Consider the following 19,660-nt stretch of genomic DNA (forward strand, 5'->3'; position numbering starts at 1 on the left):
TAAAAACAAACTTCATATAATTGCAGTTTTCTATGTAAAAAAGAAAATATTAAAGATTTGGAAGAAAATACAGAAGGATAAGTTTATAATCTTAGAGTGGGAAAACATATTAAGAAAATACCTAAAACCTAGAAGGCTTAAATTAAAAGATCAACAGATTTGATTACATAAAATCTTATGAAAGGTAAAAAATATCTTAAAAGGCAGAAGTTGTGAGGGCAATTGGGTGGGGGATAGAGGAGGAGTTTGAGGAGGACAGATAAGTGTAGCACATAAAATGAAAAGTAACACTAGTGAACCAATACCTTCTGCAAATCAATCAGCAAAAGAAACTTGCCTATAAGTATTGACACATAAAATGGCAAAGCATATAAAAAGACCATTAAAAGACAACGTATGGATTTCACATAGCCATTTAACACGTAAATAGATCCTTGACCTTACTAATGAAGAAGAAAAAGCAAGTAAAAAACATCATATGGGCGAAAATTAATAAGACACGTGATATCCGGTGATGGAAATAGTATGAGTAAAAGGGCCTTTGCTATACTATTAGAGAGAAAGAGAGTACATTGGTACAAGTCTTTAGAAAAATAATTTGTAATATCTATTAAAATGACATGTTCATAATCTTTATAAGTCAGCAAAACCACTTCCAGCATTCCATCCTACAGAATAATTGCCTGAATGTATAAAATATTTTTTTTGTACATGAGCATTCATCACAGTGATAAGGCATCTCCATGGAAAGGGCTTGTGAAGTAACAGTGTTGTGCGTTTGTTTTGTGTTGAGGTAGGAATAAGGGAAAGAGGCAGAGAGTGTCTCTCCCTGACCCCAGGACCTTGCTTCGGCTGTCCTTGCTAAGTAGAATCCCTTCTTTACAATCTCACACACCACATATTTTGAAGATCCAGCTCCATCTCCTTCACAAAGCATCTGGAGTCCCCTACAACCAGGTATCTTTCCCTACTTCAATCTTCATGGCACTTTGTATTCAGTTAACTTATGATCTCCCTTGAGAAATTTATGGATAATTTTTCCATAACTCTAAAAAGCCAGAGGATGGGTCTCATTTAATAGTTACCTTCAGGGGGCTTTCTGTCAGTTTTTGTTAAGTTGATTCCATTCTAGACTTTTAATTCTAGACTCAATACCAAGGTAGCTGCTTCCCGTGGCCATCTTTCCTTACTAGTTAGTGATATGTTTATTTGAACAGGAATTAAGAAGACAGTGCTATTCTGTTTGATACATGTGATGTGAGAAGGCCTGATAAACATTGATGGGATGATTAAATGATATATGTGAATAATAATATTTGTGAATTGGAAGAAACAATTTCAATAGGGTTGTTATGCTCAATTGACTTTCTACATTTAGAGGAAAAATAAATGCTTGTTTATAAATTTACTACTGAGTACATATACCAGTGTATCTACTTCTTTGATACTGATTTACTCTAAGAATGTAGGAGTGAACTATTTTTATGTAATCTTTTCTTCCAGTTCTCAGAGGTACAACCACCTTTAAGTATTAATCATACACTGTTATGTGGAGGGAGTGGAAGCACTAATGTGAGGGGAGGAGCTTTATTACCATTTTTGTACCCTGCTAGTCTTTTTTTTTTTAGCTTCTTTGCGGCTTCTTCCTTTGGTATAAATCAAAGGTATTGGGTTTCCCTTGTGCTTGCAGAAGGTAATGATGTATTCTGTCTTCAGTAAAAGCTTGTTAAAGTCCCACAGTTTGCACTACCCAAACGTTTACTGTCATTCTTCTACATAGATAATTTAATAGACAATTATATTTTTGGCAGAAAAATTCATATCTTGAATTTTGGCCCTTAAAAGAACAGAAAGGGCTGATCTTAACTAGAGCAAGTTTATCTTGCAAAGATGCCCAATTTTACGGAGCCCTGAAAGTCGCTGAGGAATGCTACTCCCAGGCTGTGAAAACAAGTGGAAGCCTAGGATTTAAACAGGTGCAACTTGTTTGTAGCAATTTTTCTTGCTATTCTCATGATTATTGGGGCTCCTTTTCTTCCTTCAACAATTTTATTCTTTAAGAGGCTTTCCCAAAACAGGCTCAAATTTCTCAGATATGTAGTGAAAGGTGAGGCACGTCTGGGAAAATAAGCAGAGGACAACTTTCAGCAGCTTTCATTCTGTGATGACATTCTTCCCCTTATTCAGGTAATTTAAGACCCCTTACCCATGAGTAACTATTTTAATATAAGGAGCTTTATATTAAAACTTTACTATAATGTTTTGTAAAACTTTCCATTTTTATAAAGTTAACCCTGCCAAAATTTATAGGTTTATTTATATTCACAAAAAGAAGCCTAACAAATATACATATCATGAATACAAATCATCAAGCCAGCCAGCAGTGCAAACCAGCCAGCAACAGGGGTATTGAACTCTCGTGTAAACAGATTCTCATTGGGATTTTTTTTTAAAAAGGTTTGTCTACTTAATAAGTAGCATTAGAATTAATTACGTGAAATACTTAAAATTTACCCCAGACAGGAATAAGAGTAAAATATAGAGGTAATTTTGGAAATGATCATTGGAACAAATTTAAATGTGTTTAGCTGATTTATTTATATACATATATTTAATATATAATTTTTTTCTCTACCTCTTCCCTACCTGAAGTTTATTTCAGATAAAATCAGAGGTAAAGTGACCAGACAGCAACTGACTGAAATATTTTTTTTGCCTGACAATATAAGAGCTAATATAATAATGAGTCAAAGTGCATTGAAAAAATACTTTATATGGTGAAATTAGAGAGGCAAAAGCATGTAATAGAAAGAGTTACTAGATGTCTTTTCATTACATGAAATTGTAGTGGACATCTCATGAGGCAGTATGGACTTGAGTTCAGTATTGCCTATGGCCTTTAACTTGGACAGGTGACTTCTCAGAACTTCTCTGAGGTTTACAACGTTAAGTATTGAAGGGTCCTTGTGATAAAGCGAGACATCATAAGGGAATGTACTCTAGACTTAGAAGGGGTAAAATACAGGCTGAAATGTTTTCTTTTCTACTAAGATTCCCCATGTCAGACTGTTTCTCTGATGTATTTTATTTTACTAAGAATTCTTCATATGGGGTATTCTTTTGTATAGAATATATAGAAATGGTGTATAAAAATTGTCTGTTGGCCTATAACATGTTGATCATTTATTTGGCTATCAGAAACTTGTGCTATTGTCTTATAAAGCTAGAAACTGCATCTAAGAAACTAAAAGAAACCTGGAAATGTAGGTCAGCTGTGGAATGCAGAATTAGACATTATAAAAATGTATCTGTTTAGAAAGCTAATGACTTAACTAATTTACATTGGATGCATGTTAATCAGGTCCATCCTTCTTTTGGCTGTAATGTTAGTCAATAATCATTGAAAAGCTTTACCAGCTTAATCTTCTGGGAGGTAGACACTAAGATGGAATTAACAGTGAAAGGTTTTATTTTTTTTTTTAATGGAAAACACCCAAGGAGGATAATGGGGAGAGAGAGCTCAAGTAGTAGGCAGGAAGAGCCTTAGGACTACAATGCAGGTCTGACTCCAGTAAATGCAAGGGAGGAGGACTGGGTAGGAAGAACCTCAGACTTTAATGGATCTCTGAGAAAGTCATGGTCAGGCTGGTGGGGAGCCCAGAACAAAGACTGGTGTTGGAGGGATCAGAGTGAGCAGAAATAGCTCTTCACTCGTATCCCAGCCATGCTTAATCCTTGCCTGGGAACTATCTTGGGAGAGTGTAAGCATGGTTTGAATATTGCAGTGGATACCCAGTGGGGAAGCCTTCAGCTAACTGAGTTCTTTGAAACATGTTAATTTAAGTGGCACATCTCCATGGCTGCCATAAAGGCTGTGCGTGATACATTTTAATTTAACAAACATTTATTGGTTGCCAATTTTATACAAATAATATGCTAGACACTGTTAGGGATTTTGAGAGTTGTTTACTCATTCATTTATTTGCTCACTTAATCATGCATTCAACAGATATTTATTGAGGGACTGCCATGCCCCAGGCACTATTCAAGGTATGGTGGCACAAGACTCTTATTTAAGTATCTTAATTCTTGAAATATGTATCTCACTTTTCCTGTCCCAGGATTGAGGCATTCGTGGTTGTTTATTAGCCTGTTGTAAAGCTCCAAGATTAAAATGACATACACACAGAGTCTTCCACATGCTTTCCTTTTTTCTGTTCTTGGAAATAAAAAAAAATTATTTGCCTTCATATTTTCCTTAATGGATGTAAAATGTAAAGATCAAGGGTATGGGAATTAAATCCTGAAAAGAACCCTCACCAGGTGAAAATAGAAGTAGTTAATCTTATTTAATGTCATGTTGTGGTAACTCCATACTTGCATAATTTAGCTTTCTGCCAAGAATGCAGTTGCTTTATATAGTTTGTGAGGAATATATCTGAAGTATGAAAATATAGCCGTGTTGGTGGGCTGCGAAGAATGCCAGATTTGCTGAAAAGCTTACTATCTGATGTGATACCTAGACATAAACTAAGACTGGAGGGTGAAGAGAAATCACTAATGATAGTAAGGTTTGCATTTATTTTAGGGTGCTAAGAGATCCTTGTTCATCAAGTATTACTTCTCTAAATAGCAATTTATTTTTAATACCTACCGTGGCTGCTTCTGCATGCATTTTGATGATACTATTTTCCATCTCTGTTTTATTCAGGCTGACATAGATGCTGTTCAGAGCTGTTCGTTTTGTATCAGCAAAGATGCCTTTACCCTATAGCCATCGCTGCTGCATGCATCATTAGTACAGCATGTAGTGATTTTAATCTTATTTCTAAACCGCCTTCACCTTGTGCCATTATTTTAATTTAGGACCAACTGTTCAGCCATATGGAGCAGTTTGTCATTCAACATCTGTATGCTCTTGCAAAATATGAATTTGTCTGTGTGCTTTATGCCTTCAAATGTGCTATATTTCATATGGAAAAGACAAATCTTTTCATTTTATTAATGTTGTCATTGACTGAATCTCCTATTTATTTTTTCCCTTGGAGAGCTTAATGTTGGATTGGGATGCTTTTAAAAGTCATAATGTAAGGAAATGGATACCTATATTCTGTAAGTTAGCCTCACTTAAGCCCACAGATAAACACAAGGGCATCTTGCTGATCATTTATTTTTGTGTTTCACAAATTATTCATCTTCCACCCAATTTCTTCAATCCCCAAAGCACCAGAAATCCAAAAAAGCATCACAAGTAGAACTGGCACTAATTTATCTCATTCCAGTCTGATTTCTTGCCTATCTGATCTGTGCTTTCTTAAAATTATTAAGTGAGAGTTTTGCTAAAAGTACAGTCATTGCTTCCCCATCTGTATAGCCTTCTAAACAAACTATTCCATACTCCATAGCCATAAAGGAGGGGGTGCCTAGGCAACCTTGTTTGTACACAGTGATCCCACCCTCCTTCAAAATACCATTGGACTAGAGATGAATCTGAATCTAAGAAGAAATGGGGTTCTCTTCTAGGCTTTTGCTACTGGCATCTGGAAAAACTAAATTGTAAGGCAGTGCTGGATGTGGTTAAGAGGGTAGGTCTGGATACAATGAGTTGGGTAATGTTGGGCAAGTTGCTTATCTGCTTTGTGCCTAAGTTTTCTCATCCATAAAATGGGGATCCAAAATGTTTTCACAACCAAAAAAATTTTCATAACCGCTAAGCAGCAAAATCTAACCCACCTGAATTCATTTGGTGACAATGACCTGACAAGAAGTTATGTATTTATTTTGTCTATCTCTTGGTTTGAATATTTACATTTTTTTCCTGCAGAAATAATAATATGTATGATTATGGAATCTAGGCTTGAGATTTTTGGAAAGGGACTGTGGACCAATAGTATCTACCTCATGTTTTTGTTTTGAGGATTAAATGAGTTAATATATGTTAAAGTGCTTGGAACAGTGCTTGGCACATGGTAAGTTCTCTCAATGATTTTTACCTTGTCTACATAGGTGTTACTTTCTTGCAAGGAATGACTCACTAAGACAGGAACCTACTAAATGATAGACGTTGTCTTAAGCCTTGGGATCTGGTAACTTTATTACCAAGATGGGCACAATTTCCTCCCTTTATATGTATAACACTCTCCATTAATTAAACAGGAAATTAAAATAAAATAGGATGATTGCTAATAAAGGAAGAACTGGGCATTAAGATATCAAACAATAGTTCAGTGACAGGTAAAGTTTCCCTTAGAAGTGGCATTTGAAGTGAAACATGGAAGTTTATCAGATGAAGAGATAGGAGAAGACTGTTTCAGGCAGAGGAAAGAGCTTATGTGAAGACTCAGAGGAGAGTTGAAGGATTTGGGTTCCTGTTCCCTCAGTTTGTGTTGTTCAATGTCCTCCAATTAGGGGTGGGTCTCCCAGGACCAAAGCTTGCCTTCTTGGAGAGGCTTCTTGAAAACTGAAAGCAAAGAGAAGCAAAGAGGAATGTGTATTCCCAGTAGTTTGCTCTGGACAGGAAGGAGAATGTGCCTAGTTTGCCCAGACCATGCCAGTCTCACCAATCTGGAAAATTGCTTCTTAGATAGGGGTGCCTGATGGAGTACCATGATGCCTGCAGATTTTTCCACCTCCATATTGAAGAAAACATTAGGAATGGAGCAGAAGCATTCCCCATCCCTAACTCCCTGGTTCCATTCTGAAGTTGCTGCTTTTAGTCATGTATGGGCTAGAATATGGTACTGTCATGCTATTAAAATTCCCTCTAAATTAAGAAGAAAATATATGCAGAGTAGTGGTCAAAATAATCTAAGTAATGTACCTAGCACAGTGTTTGGCATAGAGCAGGCAGATGATACATGTTAGTTGCCCTTGAAGTGTATTTAAAAAGAAATGAATGAATACTCCATGATCTCAAATCCTTTATCATTTTAAAGTTGAATAATCATTTTATAATATAATATGAATACTGATGAACTTAAGGTAATGTTAAAATTGTCAGTATCAATAACACTTTTCAATTTCGGTTATTTTATATAACTCATATTTATCCTTGAGACTAATATATGGGTTATCTTGTCTACTTTCTTATTCTTTCCTTTCTGCATTATGACTTTTGGCCTATTATTACTTACTAATATATTGACAGAAAGTAGAAAGGAAAATTGAGAAGAAAGATGATTTAAATTTCTCATTTACAGCTAGTGTTGATTCTTATATCACATAGTCATGAGCGCACTGCTTTCTACACTAAAAAATATAAAGAGTTAAACTAATAGCTTAAATTAAAATTGTAAAAACTAAAAGGCAGGAATTAATGCCTTGATACTCACATTTCAGTATTATTGTGAAAGGTTTTAAGATATTCCTCTTTATAATGAAGCATTTGTTACCTGTAATAATGAGCCTTTCCATGAGTTTTTCACACACAACTTTATTACAGATTGCATTTTCCCTCCTCATCCTCTGCCCCTTCCCCTAGGACACACCCTAACCTACAGTAGGATTTGTATTACTGCCCCCATCACAGTGCAGGAAGCTGGAACAGGAAGGGAAGGAATGCTGCTGCTCACGCATTTCCCTGTGAGAAGCTGTAGTTCCTAGTCTTCTATAAATATCACCTTGAAAACTTTTTACTAAATTTATTTTTAAACAAATGTTTATTCTAAATTTGCCTTGATCAGAGATAACTAACATCATTTCTTTAAATATTGCTGTTTTAAAGAGAAACAAATCATTCTTTCATCTGCTTCCAATTCTTCATGTTTGTGTCTGTTGAGAGAAATGTCTTTATTTAGTCTTTATGTTTGAAAGTCTTTTTCCCTTTTCATCTTTCACTTTCATTTTTATAGGCAGTTGCCATAATTATAGCTAGATAAAAAGTGAAAAATCCACTTTGATGAATGGAGATCAGAATATTACTATTTGATATTTTATTTTTCTTTGTTTTGTTTTGTTTTTTTACAAAAGAATTTTATTGGAAATACCTACATTGCATAAGTATCAAGTATATGTGAATTAGACAAAAGAGTTTTTTGGGGTTTACAAATTTTTTAGGACCTCTAGGATTTCAGTGGTCCAGATTAATCATAGTCCTTATTTCACGATACTCTTTCATGATTGGTTTGTGCATGACCTGCTTTTATTTAGTGTTATTTAGTGTTTTGAAGTTTACTATACCACCTGTGAACCCAACACCCAAATCAAAAGCTAGATTCTTGGAAATAACGTATATAACCAAATGATTCCCTTCCATCCCCGTGGCTCCCCATTTCCCCGGTAGCTATATTCTTGAACTCAGTGTTCACTCTCTTCCCTTCCCTTCCCTTCCCTTCCCTTCCCTTCCCTTCCCTTCCCTTCCCTCCCCTCCCCTCCCCTCCCCTCCCCTCCCCTCCCCTCCCTTCCCCTCCCCTCCCTTCCCCTCCCCTCTGCTCCTCTTCTTTCTCTCTTGCTCTCTCTGGCTTTCTTTCTTTCTTTCATATATATATACCTTATACCATATATATATGGTATATATACCATATATATAAAAAATGTTTATGTGTATTCCCCATGTGTTTTTAAAACTTAATTGTTTTTACTTCTATTACAAGGGTATCATGGCCAGGGGTGATGGCGCATACCTTTAATCCCAGCACTTTGGGCAACCTTGGTGGGCAGATCACTTGAGCTCAGAAGTTCAAGACCAACCTGGGCAATGTGGTGAAACCCTTTCTCTACAAAATTACAAAAATTAGCCGGGCATGGTGGTGTGTGCCTGTTGTCCCACCTTCTCAGGAGGCTGAGATGGGAGGATAGCTTGATCCTAAGAGGTTGAGGCTACAGTGAGCTGAGATTGTGCCCCTGAAATCCAACCTGGGTAACAGAGCAAGACCTTGCCTCAAAAAAAGGGGATAGTATCATGCTATATATTTAGTCTCTAGTACTTTTTTTTTTTTTTTTGAGACGGAGTCTCGCTCTGTCGCCCAGGCTGGAGTGCAGTGGCCGGATCTCGGCTCACTGCAAGCTCCGCCTCCCGGGTTCTCGCCATTCTCCTGCCTCAGCCTCCTGAGTAGCTGGGACTACAGGCACCCGCCACCTCGCCCGGCTAGTTTTTTGTATTTTTTTTAGTAGAGACGGGGTTTCACCGTGTTAGCCAGGATGGTCTCGATCTCCAGACCTCGTGATCCACCCGTCTCGGCCTCCCAAAGTGCTGGAATTACAGGCTTGAGCCACCGCGCCCGGCCTCTAGTACATTTTTTACCTTACCATTTATTATGAAGATGTTCTGTCTTGTGTGTCATATTTGATTCATTTCGACTACTGTATTAATACTGTGTAATAGTCCAGAGGGGGTGAGTATCCACTGTTCATTTATTCACTCTCTTATTGTTGAAGAGTTTGATTGTTTCTAGGTGTTTACAATTGTTAACAGCTGCTATGAACGTTCTTGTACATGCCACCTCCTATTTTTACCTGTGAGAGATTATTTCAGAAGTAAAACTGCTGAGCCATAGGGATATTAATTTTCAACTTTAGGAGATAATGCCAGACTGTTTTCCAATTTGTGCACCGATCTGTACTCACACTAGCAATGTCTAAGAGACCCGGCAGATTCCATATCCTCTCTAGCACTTGATATCATCAGACTTTTAATTTTTGTCAACTACGTGGATATCTTATTATAACTTTAATTTTTGTTCTTTATGTTTATTGGGCATATTTATTTCCTCTTTTCTGAAATGCCTGTTTGTAATGTTTTGTCCTTTTTTTTCTATTAAAAATTTTGGTAAACATTCTTTATATATTCCTGATACTAATCTTTTTTTGGACATATATTATTTGAATATATTTTTGCAGTTTGTAAGTTTGTCTTTTATTTTCTTTAAGGTGTATTTAATGACCAGAAGTTCTTAATTTTTATATAATCAAAATCTATTAATCTTTTATGGTCCATATCTTTTTGTGACTTAAGTAGTATTTTTCTAGCCCATGGTTCAATAAATACTCTCCTATACTTTCCCCTGAGATATAGAATAGTTTATTTTTATTAACATGTAAGACCTTAGCCCCTCTAGAGTTGATTCTTTTTAATGAGGGATTCAGCTTTATCTTTTCTTCATCTAATCCATAAAGATTATAATTTCAAAATCTCTATCCACTGATCTGAGTTATTGCCTCTGTCATATACTGAAGTTTCATAAATGCATGGGCCTATTTCTAGACTTTTTGTTCTATACTGTTGTTCAGTGTGTGTGTGTGTGTTCCTCTTTGAATTTTATTTTTATTTTACTTTTCATCATGGCTTACTGCATCCTTGACCACTTGAGCTCAAGCAGTCTTCCCATCTTAGCCCCCCCAGGTAGCTGGGACTGCAGATGTGGGTCATAATGCCAGACTAATTTTTTAAAAAGTTTTGTAGAGACAGGTTCTCACTATATTGCCCAGGCTGGTCTGGAACTCCTGGGCTCAAGCTACATCTTTGAATTTTAGACACAGATATACATTCCTAGATCATGAGTACTTTGGTTTTTCCACTAGGTTTTGGACATAGTGAAAACAAGCATTCGTACGGTTCTTCCACGCATCTGGAAGGTGCCTGATGTCGAAGAAGTAAATTTATATCGGATTTTCAACCGGGTTTTTAATCGCTTACTCTGGAGTCATGGCCAAGGGCTGTGGAACTGTTTCTGTGATTCAGGGTAAGTTCTCAGTCATCTTTTATTATCATCATTTTTAATATTTTACTATTTAGTTATAGAGGTAGCCTAATAAAATGCTTGAATGATCTTTTAAAATATGGATTTCTTTTTACTGCATGTAATGTTTAGTACTCAACTATAATTTATATCAATTAAGGTGATTTAGATAAGATGATGAATATGAACACAACACCACCTAATTAATTTGAATTCAGTGGAGAGAAGGTAGTCCTAATTAAAGAAAATACAAAGCAATATCCTTGAAGTTCTTCTGCAGTCACCTTCTAAAATTATGGCCAGACTTCTCCTCCTCCCCAGAATCCCAGTGCTGCTAAAGCTGCTGTGACTCATTGTCATTTTAGCCTCAAGATATCTAAAACCAAACATTCCACGTCCTTTTATTCCGAAATGGCTTCCTTTCTTGGCTTCCCTTAATCCTGTTGTTATTCTCTCAGTCATACAAGTTGGATATCACAGGGGCACCTGCATCTTCCTTTTCCCTCACTGTCTTTATTTAATCATTTGCTAAATCCTATTGTTTTTCTGTCACATTCCCACATGGCTAAACTAGCTTGTTTCCATTCATTCTTTCAACAATCATCAAGTACTTACTTTTGTGCTAATATTTTTGGAGATACAGTGTTGAATCTGACACAGATAATAACTAACCATACTACTTATTGTGTGAGATGCATTGTTCTGATCACTTTACATGTGTTAAGTGATTTAATCCTCATAACATCAGTTTGAGTCAGGTTTTATATTATCTCTGTTTTATAGATAAGGAAACTGAGGCACAGATAGGTGCTAAGGACCTAGTGGAACTGGGATTTGAACTCATTTAGCCTTGACCCCAGAGTTCATGCTCTTAACCTATAAACTCTGATATCTCTAGCAGATAAAGTATGATACATACAAAGCAAATCATTTGATATTGTTTGTCTGCGTCCCCACCCAAATCTCAGCTTGAAGTGTAGTTCCCATAATCCCCACGTGTCATGGGAGGGACCTGGTGGGAGGTAACTGAATCATGGGGTGGTTACCCCCATGCTGTTGTTCTCTTGATAGTGAGTGAATTCTCATGGATCTGATGATTTTATAAGGGGCTTTTCCCCGTTTTACTTGGCACTTCTCCTTGTTGCCACCATGTGAAGAAGGACATGTTTGCTTCCCCTTCTGCCATGATTGTAAGTTTCTTGAGGCTTCCCCAGCCATGCTGAACTATGAGTCAATTAAACCTCTTTCCTTTGTAAATTACTGAGTCTTGGGTATGTCTTTTTTAGCAGTGTGAGAATGGACTAAATCATCATTATAAAAGAGATACAGATAAAGTATGACAGGATTTTAGACAAAATGAGCCTGTTTTTGGTAAGACAGCTAAGTGAAATGAATAGATTTCTAGGCATTTTTGTTTCCAGTTTTTTGTTTCTCATATCCATCTTACTGTCAGAATCATATCCTAAAATCTGTAGTGATTTTCCTCCTTTATAATTTAAGTTTAAACTTCTTATCTACAGATACAAGGCTATCTAATATGCTGTTTTCTCTTATTTCCCCAGTCTTCCTTCTCATTACTCTCCTACTTGAATTCTGCTCCAGAAAAAACAAATTCATTTTTTTTCAGATTTCTTAAAAATTTGTCTTTTTCTTCCTCTGAACTGTTGATGTCATTTAATATCTGATTGGATGGCTTTCTATAACCCCAGCCTTCTGGTACCTTCTGTATTATTTGAATCGAATGTAAAGCCCCATTCTATACCTGCCTCTTCTGTAAAACCTTAACAGACTGTTCTATTCTGAAATGATCTCAGAATATTCTCCATTTAAATATTCTAGTCATGTGATACAGAATCATTCATATCATTTGGAGACTCAGTCTTTCTACCATTTTTTTTCTTAGCTACCATTCACCAACAGGGAGAATTAATAAGGCACTCTGGGTGTGATGAAATCTGAGAATCATCCGGGCTATTATTTCTACAGAGACTTAAGTGAAACATTTGAACTCCACAGCCCCTTAGTTGATGGCTCTCTGTAAAAGTTCTCCCAATCTGAACTTAAAATGGAAATGTTTTTTTTCTGTTGGTTGATCCATTGGCTTGATGCCATGTATGAATCCCAGCTACTCTCTACCATGGAGAGCAATGAGAAAATCTGTTAGTGAAATCAGTGCTGTGGCTCTGAGTCCATAGATAATCTCCAACACCAGACTCTAAAGATACCCATGAAATGGTGCTTCTTTGCTTCTAGGGCTCCTCTTTCCTGAACTATTTTGCTAACATACTTTAACTTGATTCAGAATCCTTTTCTCCTATCCTTGGCACAGTACTGCCTTCCAGTTTCTCTGGTGGTGTCTATTAGTAGTAGTAATCATAGGGATAGTAAGTAGTATTTATTGACGGCTTACTAAATATCTGACATTGTTTTACATATTAAATATTTGTATAATCTCCACAAAAAGTATTTTGAGTAAACTATTACCGTCATTTACAGATGAGGAATTGAAGTATAAACATAGTAACTGTATGAACCTGTATTTAAATCCAGGTAGTCTTGAGTCAAAAGCCCAAGCTCTTAACTCTATGCTTCATTGACATTCCCCAAAGCAGATTTGCCAATGGTTGCCAAGCTTGTTTTACTGCAAGTCCATAGCATTAGCCAAATCCCTAGCCTACTATGCCTGTGCAGGTGAGGCAGGAGTAGTTTTGAGACCAATTTGACTCCACTCTCATCTACTTCTTTCAATTTAGTAGTTTAAAGAGGTGAGTTTAATATCGGATTTTATTTTGCATTAATGAGTTTTTTAGGCTTCCTCAATTTAGTGAAGTCACATAGTACTGTGTGTGTTTGATTCTCAGTTTGGACCCAGAGTAGTTCTTCTTTATCCTTTGAATCATGCCTTCTCAGTGTATACTCCTTTAACCTTTGGTCTGAAGGCCTAACAGTCATGGTGAAAATCTACTCTTCTCAGTTTTTAAGGAATGATTTTAATATAAAGTTCAACTTTCTTTCGCAGTTAGGTGTAAAATCTTAGAAAAATATAATCCAAGTCTTTGATTATGTCCAAGAATCCAAGGCCTTGATTGTTGCCTTTGCCTATCAACATCCCCAACAATAAAACAAAGTAAGTAAACCATCCCTGTCTACCTCCAGAAACACCAGAGTAATGTAGATCTTTGTGGTAGGTTTCCCTAGAGTTGGCCAAGGGGTTTTACTGATGTATCAAACAGAAAACACCCTTCTTCCTCTCTTCCTCTACCAGGCTGCTGATGCCCATGCCCAGTAACCCTTTGATCACATGCAGCCTCCTGGGAGTGTTATGATGCCCACTTTGGAATATGTTTACTTTAGGGAAATAGCTCTTGGAATTTCCATAAATAAAATTATCTACCATGTTTTACTGGGATAGAGGAAGTCTGAGGTTCCATGGGACTCAAACTTAGGCCTGAGAGCTGGGGAATGGTGGCTATGGGAAGTGGCATTTCAGGTGAGAGTTACAGGAAGAGTAGGAGTCTGTGGGGGTAAAGCCAAGAGAGGAGCCAGGGTAATATGGGAGAAGGAATGCATGGTTTGGGAAAGCCCCATCTCCACTCAAAATCCTAATATGTAAACCCCAAAGAAGAGAATCTGGCTTGGATTCCCTAGTCAAAAGTATTTTCCTGTGGGGGTTTGCCATGTAAAAGCCTTTCTTTTAGAATCTTAGGGCAAGAAGAAACTTTAGGGAATATTCTAAGGCAGTAGTCTATTTCTAGGCTGGATTATGCCTACTCGAAAAGTTATGCATAATATATAGACTACTTAAAAAGATGTGAATCTCCCTGTTCTTGTATCATGTTCAACTGGATGTGTTGTTGTTATACTTTTTAGGTTATTAATCTTTCTGTTGGTGATTACTGTATTGGTATGTATAAACTTCAGCAGCCTGGAAGAGGAAAAGGGAGGGACAAGGGTGTTTTCTGTTTGATGCATCAGTAAAACCCCTGGGCCAATTCTAGGGACACCCACCACAACTTTTCCCTTCTCCTTTCTGCCACTTAACTTTGGGCTACTCAGTCAGGGCTTGTACCAGTGGAGAAAGGAATGAATCAGTTTCACTCTTTAGATAACTGCTTTATGAAATGTTTTGATGAGAAAGTGGGTGAAAATTATTGGATTACTGAATAATGTGAGGATTTCTAAGTCTCTGGATTGCATGAATAACTTTCCTTTGTTGCCAGAAATATTCAGTATTCTATATCTTACTGTTATATTACTAAAAAAGTCATTTAAAGTGATTTCCTTTTATATTGCTGTGAGGATTAGGGAGAGCCAGAAAGAACTTTTTAATCATTTAATTTTTCTTTTTGAATTCATGGATTTTGATGACCCTGTTTCCTTGGAATTTAGATTCAAAAAGCAGGTAGAAGAGACCTGGGGTTCTTTGATTAAAGTACTGGTATTTTAACTATTTTTACCTCCTTTCACCTTTTTAAAAAACTGTGTTGCTAGTGTTGAAAGCTGAAATACTGTAGTCGTATAGAGACATTTCACATCTACTCAGCTATGCCAGGTGGCAGGTAAGAATAGGGGATACAGTTCTATACTCAGGTTTCCTTTGTGTAGAGGGGGCACCACTGCCCTAGGGCCAAATGAAGCAGGTTGCTTTCATTTTCTTGAGTATTTTGGTATGCTGACACCTAAATATGGATTAATACATAGAGTAGAATGTAGTCTTGGCTAGTAGTGGTAAATATATACACTGGAAATCAATATGTATAGGACCTTGATTCATATATTTATTTTAAATATTTAAGGGAGAATGAGAGAATGAGAAGCCAAAGCTGGTCATATTATAATTTACGTATTATTCAAGAAGTTAACATCAGATTAGAGTGTTACAGAAGAAGCCCTTTCAGCTTTCTTCCATTTAATTTGTTCTTTCCCTACCTCTAAAGAAAAATTACCATGAGTGACCTGATAGTTGATCTGATCAAATAGCTCCACAGTATCAATAAATAAATATATCCAAGTTGAGAGTAGAGGGTGGTGATGGAGGTAGACTTTTATAGACATACCCAAAATCCCAGCAGAAAGAAAAGTGCTAGGCAGACATTAAAAACATAGGATTTTTTTGTATGTATTCACATTTATATGAAATTTTATAGGGTCTGCTAAATCAAAGTATACTGATTATAAACATATTCCCTAATTAATTTATTTTTCCAGCATTTTTTAATCAAATTAGGTAAGTAGATTTTATGTCTCTATCTACATATATAAATCTTGATAAACACATATGTGTCATATCTAGTTTTTCTTCCATCTAGCAATAATTTAAATTTTGTTTTTACAGTTAATTTAACCATCAAATTACTATTTCTTAAATAAAAATAACTTTCATTCCTTTGCCAATTAAAAAACCCCAGTATTTTAAAAGCCTATTATATTTAGCCCTGAACATTTCAGAACACTGAAGAAAATTTGTTTCTTTCAATTAATTCATTTCAGTATTACTCCCTTTAAGAAAACCTTTCATTCATTGATGACATGCTATTTGGGGCCACATTTCTCTGAAAAAATAAACAGTAGCTTTTCTAGTAAAAAATACATTTCTGTTTCTAAGGCATTTTTTAAAAAATTCCAGATATATCAAATATCCACAGAAGGTTGAAAGTGGAGTCTTTGTGTTTCCCATTGGGAAGTTTACTTCAGGAAAATATTGTCCTGAATACTTTTTCCTTTCTGAAAGTCTGTGCTTCTCTCTCTGAGGGTTATGTGAATTGGTTTATGTAAAATGAGATATGAATCATTACCAAGTCTCAAACCAAAATTTCCCCTGGAGGCTTGAAGAGTTTCAAGGAATAAGTCTGTGGAATAAATTTCTCTCTCTCTCTCTCTCTCTCTCTCTCTCTCTCTCTCTGTCTCTCTCTCTCGTCTGTCTCTCTCTCCGTAGTGGTGGAGTAGTGAGGTATTTCCTGATATAAACCATGATACCATGATGGTTAACTTCGGAATTGTTAACACACACACACACACACACACACCCCCCCACCCACCCACCCACCCCACACAAAACTGAAGTTTACCAAGAAAGTACGCACCATTACCTGCTTTGGAATAAGCTGAGTTCAGTGAAGGAGAAGGCATGCTGCTTCTGGGATGGCAGTAGGGCAGTACTTGTTAAGATAGCATTACTTCTAGCACACAGAACCTGTGCTCTAGGAATATGGATATAGTTATGTCTAAAAGTGTTTTGAAAGGGATGGTCACAATCAAGTATTAACCTAAATTCTCTTAGTGAAGAGAGGTTAACAATTGTTTTAGCAACTTTTTAATCATTTCAAGGGATCATTCTTAATGTTAAGGTAAATACAGATTCCAAGAAAGCCTAAATTCCAAGAATACTTAATTTTTGAGAAATTAGCTCAGTATTTTACAAATACCTTAATATAGAGTAACTCCATTTTTTAAGAGGTGTTGGAAAACTATCCTATTAGCCGTCCAGAGTTGGCAGCTTTAAAAGCTTTAAGGACAAATAGTGCTGGGCATGGTGGCACATGCCTGTAGTCCCAGCTACTTCAAGGCTAAAATGAGGAGGATCACTGGAGGCCAGGAGTTCAAGGCTGTAGTGCATCATGATTGTGCCTGTGAATAACTACTGTACTCCAGTCTGGGCAACATAGTGAGACACACTGTCACACACACACCCCCACACGTACAAACACACACATACAAATAGTATATGTATTTGATGTTGTGTTTCTTTAATACAAAAATAAATTTCCTAATTTGTTTTTATTATATATCTTTAAACCATTCATAGTTATTGCAAATGTATGAGGCCATTTCTATTGCCCTTATTGGCTTGTTGCTAGGGAAGTGATATAGCTGGTTGTCATTTTTAACAGCCAACATGAGATCATGTCTGTTTCCATGCCAACAGATCCTCTTGGGAGAGTATTTTCAATAAAAGCCCAGAGGTGGTGACTCCTTTGCAGCTCCAGTGTTGCCAGCGCCTGGTGGAGCTTTGTAAACAGTGCCTGCTAGTGGTTTACAAATATGCAGCTGACAAAAGAGGATCGCTTTCAGGCATTGGTCCTGACTGGGGTAATTCCAGGTACTTGTTCACATTCTCTAACCCTTGAGAGTTTTATATAAAGTAATGCTAAATCAGAGTTTGAAATTAACAGTGTTTTTTTCTTTACGTGACTAGAGAAAAAGCTAAAGACTGAAGTTCATACATGCTATTATCTGCAAAATATTTTTAATTAGTACAGTATTTACCTTTAAGGGACTGAACAAGGACAGCAATCACGAACCTAAAGGTGATAAAACATACTTGGAAATGAAGTTATTTGACTTATATACCTTCACTTTCAAAAGTCCAGAGCAAGAGCATCCAAAAATGTGGTAATATGTTTAACTTTTGTTCTCTAATAGAGAGATTTCAACATTTATCCTTGAGCCTACTACAGTTGGGAAGATACCTTTGGTTTCATTTTTATTGTTCAATTTGCCTCTGCTGTTCCCTTCATTACCAAATATGTAGCAGGTAAAGTTTTGTCAAGTTCTATTTGAAAAATTAGTTTCATAAACATTCAGTTAAAATAGTTGTCCAAAAAGCATGAAAAGCAGTATTGTTTTTAAGCTGTAAAAACACACAGAGTAAAGAAAGTACCTTTTAGCATTTCTCAAGACAACTGTAGTTCTCATTAGAAATAAAGATGAATATATAACTTTAGTTTTAGTATTTGTAAGTTGTAGTACTATGCAGGATAGAAGAAGTTAAGCCATGACTTTGAAAAACTAAGTGATAGTCAAAATGTCAGTGAATAGTTGAATAAACAATGAGGAAAATGGAACCCCTATAGCTTGGATTTTCTTTTCTTGAAAACACCTAGAAATTGATCTATTTAAAAAATCTCAGGGAATATAATAAAAATAACTTTATTACAAATGTTTCCTGTATCAGCAGAGTGGCTCAGAATATTTTTAATAGAAAGTATTAAGAGAAATATTTTACATTTTTGTTTGTCTTGGATTCTGTCATTGTAGTGTTGCAGGACATTTAACCTCTTTTAACTCTTCTATAAATAGAAGCTGGTTGATCACAATAATAGCAGTGGTAAAGGTAACCATTAATATTTAAAAAATTTAAATATCAAAGTTATATTCTACAGTTTTAATGGTTTGACTGAAGCAAGCTATTGAAATAAAACTTTTAATACTTTCATTAATACTTTTATATGATTTAAAAGAATGATAACCATTTTTTGGACATCATACCATATAAATGAAGAGCCTTCTTGTTAAGGGGTGATAATCTGGGAGCATGGTCAGGAAAATCTTAAATTTCAGTCTAAGAAGGAATTCACTGAGACTCTTTAATGTAATTCCCACAATCCTAGATTTCATAAACTAATTTCTGTTGATGGACCTTGTAGCTTTTGTGGGTACACAAAGTAGGATGAGTCTTCTTGGTTACATTGGAGGAAAAAGGTATGCTTTACAGGTGCTTCAGACTTTTTTATTTTCTTCTCCTGCTGGTGGTCAAAAGAGATTATTTCTGACCATGGAATCTTAACTTCTGGACTTCTGATAAATGGTCAGAATGAACCACTATTGTGATTATATTCATTTTGAGATGTCAGTAAATACATTTTCATTCCTATCCAAGCTCAGAACCATATGATAGAAAAATACCAGAGTCAGACATACGGTCATCATCTGTTGCTTTGTTACTCTATAGCACTATTGCTAATAAAAGTTACATTAGGGCACATGGTGTAGATGTGAGCCAAGTGAGTTTTCTAATACTGAATTTTGGAATTCAACTTATCCACCCAGTCAAAGGCAGAGCAGAATCAACACAAACCTTCCACTGTCACTAGCCCATAAAGTCTAGTTCTTTTAGCATTGGCAGGAGAGCAAGAAAAGATGCATCCTTTCTGCAGAAAGGCAGAGCCAGAAAGACAAAGAGGCTGCGCCAAGCATTCCTGTTT

At 36.2% G+C, this 19,660-nt stretch overlaps 1 protein-coding gene across 2 annotated transcripts in view; it reads left to right on the forward strand.

The window, feature by feature from the left end:
- TTLL7 (tubulin tyrosine ligase like 7) overlaps positions 1-19,660 on the forward strand; it is an 89,944-nt gene that overhangs the window by 56,799 nt on the left and 13,485 nt on the right. For both annotated transcript variants that reach the window (XM_005542913.4, XM_045368339.3), the window contains 2 exons: positions 10,519-10,679; positions 17,602-17,775. In XM_005542913.4, coding sequence (XP_005542970.1) covers positions 10,519-10,679; positions 17,602-17,775 — 335 coding nt within the window. The remainder of the gene's footprint in view (positions 1-10,518; positions 10,680-17,601; positions 17,776-19,660) is intronic.

Source organism: Macaca fascicularis, chromosome 1 (genome assembly GCF_037993035.2).
Source record: "Macaca fascicularis isolate 582-1 chromosome 1, T2T-MFA8v1.1".
In the NCBI taxonomy this organism is placed as follows: Eukaryota; Metazoa; Chordata; class Mammalia; order Primates; family Cercopithecidae; genus Macaca; species Macaca fascicularis.